Source organism: Pagrus pagrus (genome assembly GCF_965226575.1).
Source record: "Pagrus pagrus genome assembly, chromosome: 14".
Classification (NCBI taxonomy): domain Eukaryota; kingdom Metazoa; phylum Chordata; class Actinopteri; order Spariformes; family Sparidae; genus Pagrus; species Pagrus pagrus.
The window spans coordinates 215,001-227,024 of NC_140198.1; the positions used below are offsets into that span (position 1 = coordinate 215,001).

The 12,024-nt window shown below is 45.3% G+C and overlaps 1 protein-coding gene across 2 annotated transcripts in view; it reads left to right on the forward strand.

Moving 5' to 3' along the window:
- Positions 1-7,195, forward strand: part of lrrc32 (leucine rich repeat containing 32) — a 9,054-nt gene extending 1,859 nt beyond the window's left edge. Inside the window, exons 2-3 of one of the 2 annotated variants that reach the window (XM_084374250.1) lie at positions 524-668; positions 3,301-7,195. In XM_084374250.1, coding sequence (XP_084230376.1) covers positions 576-668; positions 3,301-5,157 — 1,950 coding nt within the window. In that variant the 5' untranslated portion in view covers positions 524-575 and the 3' untranslated portion in view covers positions 5,158-7,195. The remainder of the gene's footprint in view (positions 1-523; positions 669-3,300) is intronic. The other variant, XM_084374251.1, reaches the window with a different exon arrangement.
- The last annotated feature ends 4,829 nt before the right edge of the window (positions 7,196-12,024 follow it).

Sequence of the window (12,024 nt, forward strand, 5' to 3'; positions counted from 1 at the left end):
AACAACAGTAACAACAGTTACAACAGTAAGAACAGGAAGAACAGTTACTACAGTTACAACAGTTACAACAGTAACAACAGTTACAACAGTAAGAACAGGAAGAACAGTTACTACAGTTACAACAGTTACAACAGTAGCAACAGTTACAACAGTAAGAACAGGAAGAACAGGTGGAACGGGTGGAATGAAACCCGACTCTGTTTCAGACATCTTTCCGTGTCCGTGTTGTCCTCGTGGGAACTTCCCTGCGTCTCTGATAATCACTCCCACACTGTCGGCCTGCGGCTGCATGTTGTTGTTGTTTTGTTCGTTGGAACCAGTCAGGAAATAATTTAGCAAGTTTCCGTATAAAAGTGAGGCCCAGACCCTGATGAGTCACTCTGTGAACACTGAGTTCAACAACAACCTGTAGCTCAGATCAGCTTCAGTCTGCTGACTCATCCTGTCACTGAGCGGCAGAAAGCCCCACATGTCGTCTGTCGACAGGTCGCTCACCTCCCTCTTCCTCTTCCTCCACCTCCAGCAGCTTCCTGCCTCCATCTGACCTCCATCCTCTCTGTGTCTGACGGACCGACATGGCCGTTCTCCGGCCACTCTTCCTGCTGATGGTCAGCTGCTGCCTAGCGGCGTCCGCGAGGCCTCCACGCCACCTCCCGCCATGCACGGTGGTGAGTATAAACACACACGGTTCAATAAAGTGAGCTCGGTTCAATCAGCTGATCACATCGTATTCAGTTTATCAGTTTCATCTGCTGGCACAGCTTCAGTTACAGTTACAGTCACAGTTAGTTATCTGAGCGTCTCCTGACCGGACTGACTGCAGCAGATTCTGATCACCTGTTGTTCAGGTGAGCAGGAGAGGTGACTCCTGATTACTGATTCAGAGCAGGTTGGGTCATTCTCCTCTCAGCCAATCAGAGTGTGAGGACGCCCTTCAGTGAAGGCTTAAGAGAGGTGGAGCGATGCTGCTCTATTTAGTCCGTCTTCGTGGGTCTCTGCTGTCTCATGTTGTCTCTTGTCGTCTCTGCTGGATGAAGTCTGGAGCTGTGACTCAGTTCAGAGGTTTCCTGCCTCGTGCAGCAGAAAGGCTTCTTTAAACCAGCCTGAACACCTCCACACTGAAGCCCCTCACCCTCCATACACCTTTACTTTGTTTCTATTTCATTGGACAAACTTTAAAAGAAGAGACACCTTCAGTTTATTATCCCCTGAAATTAATTATAGGTTTTTGTGAGAGTTGAGATTCCTCTGAGGAGTCGACAGTTGTCTCTCTCCTCTAGCAGAAGTTCACACACTTACAAGTACTGATTCAACTTGTTTACTCCAGTAAAAGTAATAGAGTACAGACTATTAAAGTTAAAGGTAGAATCAGTAGGATTTGTCTCAGCTGTTCCTGAACGCACCACAAAGATAGTTGATTGTTGAGTCTAATTCCCAGGACGTCAAATAGCCACGTTTGGTTGGTAAAGCGTCCCGAGCAGCAACAAAGAACATGTGTTGGTGTAAACTAGTGGGTGGAGCCACCGTGACATAACCGTGACGACGCCCACAGGTTTCTGAAGAGCCAGAATGAAGCTCAAAGTGGGCGGTGCTGGCCGCCGCCATCTTGGCAGCACCTGACTCCACCCACCTCCCAGCTAACCAAAAATGGGCAAAGAGGTGGGGCTGAAGCGAACCTCATTAGTTAAACAAGCCCACCGAAGCTAGCGAAGCTGCCCTGGAAGCTAACGAGCTAGCTAACAAGCTATCAGTGTTCACACAAAAAGAGAATTTCACCTGAGTTTGACCCAAACAGTCAGAAAACCTTTAAATGATCAGCAGCTGACAGCAGCCTTGTTTCTACCGAGCAGCACATTTTATGGAAACGACCGATAAAATAAAAAAAGATTGTGCTCTCGCTTGAGGTGTTTTTTGTCTTTTGTGAATCAGAGTTAATGTTCAAAATGTTTGACGGAAAATAATAAAGGAAAGGTAAAACACCAGATTCACATGACAACTGTCGGTGTGTTTGTGTTCATCTGACTACAGTCACCAGATCCTCGTTCCTTTCTGTTCCCTGCATGTTCATGAAGTAACTATCAGCTAACACAGACGCAGCCTCTGTCCCGCCCCGCCCGTCTGTGAGTCCAGTTAACGGTCAGAAACACAGATTATGTTCTGATATCTGGATTAAAATCCTCCAGAAGGCTCCAGCAGCACATACACGATGACAGGTGAAGATCAGTGATGAATTATCTGAGGTGAAGCAGCAGACAGCTACCTGTCACTCAAAGAGGCCACGCCCCTAATTATACATAACTGTAAGCCTCATTATGATTTAAAGCAGTGAGTTTTATAAAAGATGAAACCAGCTGTGAACATGTTTGTTTCTGCTGTAAAGTTCGAACATGGACGGACTCACTGGAGCCTCTGCTGGCCGTTAGAGGAACTGCAGCTTGTGGTGCTTCGTTGTCGGCTTCAGTTCGAAGAGTTTGATTCGATCGGATCACTTCAGACTCTCAATGAGACGAGTCGTCTCAACAAACTCTTTGTTTCACTCAGACTGTTGGAGACTCGTTTTACCTGCAGGCTGAGATTTACTGAACCAAAGATTTCAATGTGGGTTTAGTGTGGCGCTGATCACTATGGTCCAGTGTCTGTGTTTCCTGCCTCGCTACAGTATTACTGTGACTAACTGTGATGTAAACCACACACATCACATGTTCAACACACATGAGGAATGTAAGCAGTCTATATTAAATCAGTGATAACAGCAGGAGTCAGAGCGTCCGGCTCATGAGTTTCTGATGTTAACTCCTGACCACAGATCTGAGCTGGTCTGCTACAATAAATCACAGTGTTTGTTTGTGTTAGAGAGGAATGTCTCGTTCAGGATCCCACAGATATGCAGAGAAGCTCAGTGTGCTCGGCCTCAGACAGAGACGGAGACAGTTTTATGAGCTGTTTTTGGACGGGGGGTCTCTGGACATCTGCTCTCAATTATAAACTCACTTAATAACTGAAATACTTGAATCTATTGAGGGAGAGGAGAAGAGCTGTGGCTGTTATAAAGGTGTGTTTTCTTTAAAGTACCTCAGTCTGAGTAGAGCTGGTTACCTCTGAGTTAATGTAAACAGAACCACATGTTGTTTCATGAGACCAGCTCGGTGTTAAACCCTCAGAGGACTGAGCTGCTGTCTACAGCCGCTGTCGATACTCTGACTCATGAATCCACTTAAAACCAGACGCTGGGTTGTGTCACAGTCAGGAGGGCTGGCAGCACGCCAAACTCATCAGACCTGTGTTTGTCTCTGTTCTCAGGTCCAGATGGACGTGTTCTGCAGCGATCTGAGCCTCAGAAGCGTCCCAACCAACCTTCCTCGTGCCGTGCACATGTTGGACCTCTCTCGTAACCAGGTCCAGAATCTGAGTCAGGAGACTCTGGCATACCACACCGGCTTCCACCATCTGAAGCTCCACTCAAACAAGATCCACTTCATCCAGCCGGGCCTCTTCAAAGACATGCCGGATCTGAAGGTCCTGGATCTGTCCAGGAATCATCTGAATGTGTTCGCTCTGTCCAAAATCAACATCGGACCTCTTACAGCTGTACACTCACTTGATCTTTCAAACAACGGGCTGTACACAGGAATGTCGGACTACTTCCTGTCTGACTCTCCAGTGCTGGAGAATCTCTCTCTGAACAGCAACAGCATCACCAAAATATCACAGAACACGTTCAGCGGCTCCTTGTCGTTGACCAAGATCAGCCTCCACAACAACGTCATCCTGGAGATTGAGGACAGAGCATTTGACTCGTTGAATCATCTCACTGAACTCGATCTGTCCAAGAACTCGATCACCTGCATCACAGACTTCAACCTGTACAACCTAACGGTTCTGAACCTAAGTCAGAACAGCGTGGAGCTCTTCCAGAGCAGCAACTCTACAGAACACTACAAACTTCAGTCTTTAGATCTGAGTGAAAACAAAATGTCCCACTTTCCTCTTCTCCCCGTCAAGAACAAGCTCCAGTATCTGGACATTTCACGAAACAGACTCCAGAGCATCAACGTCACCGGAAAACCTGAAAAAAGGGCTTTGTTTCCTTTGCTGAGACACCTGGACATGAGCTACAACCAGCTCAGGAGCCTACCAGAGTCCTTCTTCTACTGCATGGCATCACTGGAGGTCCTGAATGTGAGCAACAACTGTCTCGGCTCATTTTCCGTCACTAACCAAGCTCTTCTTCAGAAGGTGAAGATCGTTGATATGAGCTTCAACTCTCTGCAGAGTCTCATGTTTAAAGAAAAGATTCCGTTGCTGGAGGAACTCTTCTTACAGGGAAACGACCTCACCACCCTCCACCACCAGGTGTTTCAAAGACTGCCGAGTATCAGGCACTTGCAGCTGCAGCAGAACTACCTGGAGATCTGTTCATCAGACCAGATCCACCAGGATCCTGCAGACCAGGACCAGCAGGATCCTGCAGACTGTGTCTCCTTCACTTCAGTACCAAACCTGCAGTTCCTGAACCTGTCTGAGAACAACCTGAGGACTCTGCCTGCCAACGCCTTCACTAACACCCCACTAAAAGTTCTGGACCTGTCCCTTAACCCGGGTCTAGACATGGACCAGCAGTCACTGTCTGGTCTGGAGCATTCTCTGGTTCACCTCCTGCTGAGGGAGAACAACATCTCTAGTCTGAAAACAGACCTGTCCTCCCTGACGAGTCTCAGACACATCGACCTGTCCACCAACCAGCTGACCACCCTGCCTGTGTGGAACAGAGAGTCCTCCATCGAGTCCCTGAACCTGCAGAACAACAACCTGGTGACCCTGGAGTCCAGCACCGTGCTGGTTCTGGAGCGCTCCCTGAAGACCCTCTACGTGGGCTCCAACCCTCTGAGCTGCTGCAGTAACCTAGACTTCCTGAACATGGTGCAGCACTCGGCGGTGGTGGTCCCCGACATCGAGACCGTCACCTGCGTCCACGACGAGTACTCCGAGCCGGTCAACATCGAGAAGGTCACGCAGGAGATGTGTCACCGAGCCGGCATCCAGAATTACATCGTCGCTGTCATCCTGATGGCGTTACTGCTGATGGTAGTCCTCGCGCTGCTGGTTAAATGTTGTCACACCAGGAAAAACAAACACAACCGAAGCTTCAGTGCCTGATGTGGATCAACAGAGAACCTGAAGGAACATGAAGGAACTCACATGTGGACTCTTCCTGTTCAGGGGACGGTCGGTGGTTTAACCAGAGACACAAAACGTGAATGTAAGCTGTGAAGTCTTCTGAAGGGGGACGGTCTGTGATACTACAGGGACACATACAGATCTGCTCAGTGACAGGCTGAGACACCTGTCCATCAGTCATCTGTCCATCAGACACCTGTCCATCAATCACCTGTCCATCAGACACCTGTCCATCAATCACCTGTCCATCAGTCAAACATGTTCCTTAACGTCCCCTAAACGAAGACACGCAGACAAATGACTGAAACCAGAACTCCTGGTGGAAAATATTTTTTCTTCTTGTACTTTGAAGGAGAAGTTTGACTTTTATAATGATTTTCTTGCTGTCAGCACCTAGTGGTCATTGTAGGAACTGTGGCTCTACAGCAGGGCTGTTTCCTGTTTGGTGTTAGCATTAGCCACATGCTAACCATCACTTTATTGAATGTAAAAGGAAAAATCGACACAAAAACACTTCAACACTGTTTGACTTTCTAGAATATACACTTATTTTCTTCTTCGCTGGCATAAGAAGGCTGTTTGGACTATGCAGGCACATAGCTAGCTTAGTTTAGCATTAGGACTAAAAACAGGAGGAAACAGCTAGCTTATCTCCGTCCAAAGGTAAAATAATCTGCCTTCCAGCACCTCTAAAACTCACTAATAAAGACGTTATATCTTTAATTTGTGTGCAGTAACTGAGTAACTGCAGGAAGTTAACGCAGCCGGCCAAGAAACAGTCGGACACAAAACCCTCGATGTAAAAACCACAATGTGGGTTTTTCTGATAGAAATGAGCTAATTAGTGAGTTTCAGAAGTGTTGGAAGGCAGTTTGTTACTAAGCTAGCAAAGCTAGCAGTTTCCTCTGAGCCCCCAGGAACGGCACCGGTCTTTAAAGCAAGTTTGTCATTGTGGTCAAACTGTGTAACAACACGTGATGAACACTTGGACCCACAAATACTTTGGAGATCAGTAGATAAATATTTTTGAGCATCACAACATCCACGATATCTGATATTTGATCCATTTGGTCAGATAACATTTGGAGAGTCTAGAAGAGCTGCACCATTTAAACATTTTATCTTTATTCATGTTAGCAGAGGGCTAAACAGGAAGTTAGCTGCTCGTCCAGCGCACATGCTCCATCGGCCGAACAGAAGATCTGGGTCATTTTACACCCAGAAAGTCTAACTTTTCACTGAGCAGCTTTCTTAACAGGACTCCTCCGACGACGAGATATCCAATTCTTATTATACGTCCATGGTTTCCTCCTGTTTCCAGTCTTCATGCTAAGCTTAGCTAAGCTACCTGTCAGCTCTACAGTTACCACACAGAAACGATCATTGTTCTCATATGTGGGGTTTAAATGAAGGGTTGTAACAGTGAGACATCTGAGATATGTTGACTGTGTTCAGTGTCAAACGATCTCAGAGGGGAATTTTCCTTGAAGCTAAAAATAAAACAAAACACTACAGAAGGAAACACGAAGCTGTTCAGAGTCACTGACTTTTTCTTATCAAGCCGTCTATTACTTTTCATGTAGTTTGCACTTTAATGTCTGAGTGTGTGTGACTGTCTGTGTTAACACTAAGATATAAATAAAGTTTTATTATGAGGTCAGACAGTTTAAACAGGATGTCTCTGTACGGATCAGCAGGCCTGTGTGGATATAAAATCTATTGATCTTAATGATGAAGTTAAACTGAACACTGAAATAAAAACTGTGATACCCTGAAGAATGTTTATAAATGAAGACATGAAATCAGCGCTGTCATGTAGTGAGCTGCACTGAGATCCACAGTTTCAAATGTGTTTATTATTATTATTATTATTATTATTATTGTTTATTATTATTATGCATAAGTCAAGTTGATGTGTATTTTTCTTGTCCTGTCATGTTTTTATATTAAATGTAAGACATATTTTGTACTAAATGAATTTTCTTCACTGTGTGACATTTAATTTGTGTAAAAACATAAAAACTTCTGAACACAACAAGTTTTAACTTCATTATTTTTACTGAGACCTGAAAATAATATTTTATTGTTTATAGTGTTTGTTTTTTTTAATGGAGTTTGGCAGGTTTCCAAAGCGAGACACAGATTATCTGGTTAGCTGAACTTTGTTACAGCGTCGGATGAGACTGATACCTACAGCCAGCAGCCAGTTAGCTTAGCTTAGCACAAAGACTGGAAACAGGGGAAAACAGCTAGCCTGATTATCCAAAAGTAAAACAGTCAACAAGAGGTGTTTGGACAGAAGCAGGCTAACAGTTTCCCTCTGTTTCCAGTCTTTATGCTAAGCTAAGCTAACAGTATGCATCATATACAGTGTATAAACATGAGACACACTGATGATCAGAGTTTGAACAGCCTGAAAAGTTTTTTCAGGTTTTTGAAGAAACAGTTTCAGCCTCTGCTGGTCTGATGTTGATGTTTTTTATTTCTCTATGGTTGTGTTTGTTAAGATATCAAGATTATTAATGATGATGATTGATACACAACACAAACAGATGATGTGACAGCAGGAAAATCAGATATTTAATTTACACCGATATAAAAGAGATGAACAGATTATTTGAGATGCTGAAAACAGATCATGTTTAATAGTTGACAGTTAATTTATGTTAATAAATAAGTCAGGTACTTTCCTTCAGAAGAAAGAGTGGTGATTAAAATGTGTTTATGTTTATGGTCCACAGGGGATGTGGGAATTTTTTTAACTTGCCATGAAGCTGATGTCAAACAGTGAACAGAGAGGTGACCTCACTGATAACTGCAGATGAGTTTATGATCAATCATAAACATGAATGTGATGTAACTTCAGGCTGAAGCTCTCACTTTATTACATCTGCTCATCAACAGTCGTCATGGTGTGATGATGTTTTACAATCAATACAATAAAAGATATTTTCTCAGTTATAAAAAAGGTGACATCATACTTCCCTGGACCAATCAGGTTTCAGCAACATTAGCATCATAACCTGAAATGTGTGAAATGTGATCAGATACTCACACAGTCCTGATGGAGCAGAGAAGATTTGACTCTTCATAGGTTATAAATAAAGATGTTGATTTAATCTTAAAGATTTAAAGGTGCAATATCACCAGAGAAACCGCTACCTGCCACTGAGTGTAGCTGCAGTTAGCTGGTTAGCTCAATGAGCTGTGCAGCTAGCAGTCTGGGGGAGTGTTGGTGTTTGGAGCTAGCTGGTTAGCATGCTAACTTCAGTGATACCTCTGAATCTCACAACACAAAAGTCATCAAGTCAAAACTGTAATTTTTTTACATTCTCTTGACAATTTATTGAATTTTACGTTTAACTAAAATTCTTACATACTGCACCTTTAATGTGAGAAAAAGAAAAATACTGTTCACAGCTCTCGTACGTTTCAAAGTGATTTACTGACTAACTGATAAACAGACAGAAAGAGAGATAAAATGTAAAAACATTCACATAAATTATTTTTTAAAAGACAGTAAAACAGATCAGGGGTTTCCTTTCAGGCTTTTAATGTGACAGTTTTGACCTTCTACTTCCTGTGTTTACATCAGATCAGAAAGTGAGTCAGTCGGTCCTGAGAGACAAACACTGACGGAGGCTCGTTAACTAACAGGGTGGAGCAGGAAGTGAAATAATCAGTCACACAGCTTCAGTCTTCATAATGTTGGTTTACTCAACATGTCAGAGTGTAAACACACAGACGGACTCTGTTTACACAAGAACAATATAAATAAACACATTAATCAGAAGTGAATCACTGCAGACGTTTGTCTCTGCTCCTGGTTTAGGAGATGAAGTGTAATCTGTCTGTTTGGGTTTATAATCATCTGGACTGTATGAGACAGGAAACCTCAGAGCTGATCTTCATCACTGTAATCTACAGTCTGTTTGTTTGTGTTGGTGATGAGGAGCAGCTCTCTCTCTGAGTCCACTGGACTCTCTGAGTCCACTGGACTCCCTGTAGAGGAGGAGGGCTGATGGACAGCGTTCATCCTCCTGGGATCATGAACATGAAGAGTTCACGTCCTCACCGCGGTCGTTTGTTTAACGTGCCATTTGCCACAAGAGACAAAACTCTCTGTGGCAGTTTTCTGTCTGGAGTGAAGGAGGACATCTAATGTTATAGAGACACACAGTCACAGGGGGACGAGGTCACAGGGGGACGAGGCCACAGAGGGACGAGGTCACAGGGGGACGAGGTGGACGGCGCCATGAAATGTCCGAGCTCTGACACAGAGACAGCTGTGACCCTGAAGGTTTCCTGTTTCCATCATCTTTCCCTCACAAAACTGTAAATCAGTGTTTTTCAGTCCTGTTCTTGTTGCTCAAGAGAGACTCAGAGACTCAGAGAGACTCAGGGAGACTCAGAGAGACTCAGAGACTCAGAGACTCAGAGAGACTCAGAGAGACTCAGAGAGACTCAGAAAGACTCAGAGACTCAGAGAGACTCAGAGAGACTCAGAGACTCAGAGAGACTCAGGGAGACTCAGAGAGACTCAGAGACTCAGAGACTCAGAGAGACTCAGAGAGACTCAGAGACTCAGAGACTCAAGCTTGATTTATGCTTCTGCGTCGCGGCAACGGCGTAGCTACGTCGTCGACGCAGACCCCTACGAGGACCCTGCGCCGTAGCCTGACGTGCGCCTCCAAAAAATCCTGACTACGCGTCACGTCGACGCGTCGAGACACGAACAGCAAGGACTGGGATTGGTCCGCTCAGACCGTCATTCCGGCAGTTGCTTTTCCAGTCAACAGTATAACAACACCGCCAGTTACTTCTGCTGCTTGCATGCTTGTCTCCTATTGCTTGTGAACTCCGTGCTTTGTGAGATCCCAGCAGGGCAGGAGGAGTATTGGTGTTGTGCAGCATGTAGCTTGTAAGCCCCACACTGTGACCAGAATGCTACACAGCATATCCGCTCTGACCGCAACTGCAGTGCAAGAGAGCAAGAACCCCCCGAAACCAATCCCCCCCCCCCTCGCGGCTTGGCGGTGAATTGCAGACCAACGCGTTCCCTCGACGCAGAAAGAAAGACTAAGAAAGACTCAGAGAGACTCAGAGACTCAGAGAGACTCAGAGAGACTCAGAAAGACTCAGAGACTCAGAGAGACTCAGAGAGACTCAGAGAGACTCAGAAAGACTCAGAGAGACTCAGAGACTCAGAGAGACTCAGAGACTCAGAGACTCAGAGAGACTCAGAGACTCAGAGAGACTCAGAGACTCAGAGACTCAGAGACTCAGAGAGACTCAGAGACTCAGAGACTCAGAGAGACTCAGAGACTCAGAGACTCAGAGAGACTCAGAGACTCAGAGACTCAGAGAGACTCAGAGACTCAGAGACTCAGAGAGACTCAGAAAGACTCAGAGACTCAGAGACTCAGAAAGACTCAGAGACTCAGAGACTCAGAAAGACTCAGAGACTCAGAGACTCAGAAAGACTCAGAGACTCAGAAAGACTCAGAGACTCAGAGACTCAGAAAGACTCAGAGACTCAGAAAGACTCAGAGACTCAGAGACTCAGAAAGACTCAGAGACTCAGAAAGACTCAGAGACTCAGAGACTCAGAGAGACTCAGAAAGACTCAGAGACTCAGAGACTCAGAAAGACTCAGAGACTCAGAGACTCAGAAAGACTCAGAGACTCAGAGACTCAGAGACTGCCAGCAATGCCTCCATGCTTTGTGAGATCCCAGCAGGGCAGGAGGAGTATTGGTGTTGTGCAGCATGTAGCTTGTAAGCCCCACACTGTGACCAGAATGCTACACAGCATATCCGCTCTGACCGCAACTGCAGTGCAAGAGAGCAAGAACCCCCCGAAACCAATCAGAGACTCAGAGAGACTCAGAGACTCAGAGAGACTCAGAGACTCAGAGACTCAGAGACTCAGAGAGACTCAGAGACTCAGAGAGACTCAGAAAGACTCAGAAAGACTCAGAGACTCAGAAAGACTCAGAGACTCAGAGACTCAGAAAGACTCAGAGACTCAGAGACTCAGAAAGACTCAGAGACTCAGAGAGACTCAGAAAGACTCAGAAAGACTCAGAGACTCAGAAAGACTCAGAGACTCAGAGACTCAGAAAGACTCAGAGACTCAGAGACTCAGAAAGACTCAGAGACTCAGAAAGACTCAGAGACTCAGAGACTCAGAGACTCAGAAAGACTCAGAGACTCAGAAAGACTCAGAGACTCAGAAAGACTCAGAGACTCAGAGACTCAGAAAGACTCAGAGACTCAGAGACTCAGAGACTCAGAGACTCAGAAAGACTCAGAGACTCAGAAAGACTCAGAGACTCAGAGACTCAGAGAGACTCAGAAAGACTCAGAGACTCAGAGACTCAGAAAGACTCAGAGACTCAGAGACTCAGAGACTGCCAGCAAGGATACCAAGGACACCCAGCCCCCGCAGGATCACCAGCATCACCAACACACCCCACAACCAAGTCAACACAGGCCCCCACAACCCAGCCAGAGCACCCCCAGCCTATACCCCCTGCCCCCCCCTACTAGCAGTACAGCCTGCTGGACGGAGCTATGCTGAGGTGGTGAGAGGAGCGGCACCCCCACCCCCCACTGGTGACCTCAGGGAGATACAGTACATGTTACACCTGCTCTAACCTCATAGCTACATAACAGAAGAGCAGAGACAGAATCTTAAAGAATAAGAATCTTCTCCAAAATCCCTAATTTAGTTTAATTTAACTTAGTAGTTTATTTCTTGTTTTTATTATCGTTGTTATTTGTTTCTGTGTTTATCTTGTTTTTAAAACAGAACACATTTAAAGATTAAATCGTTTCAAATAAC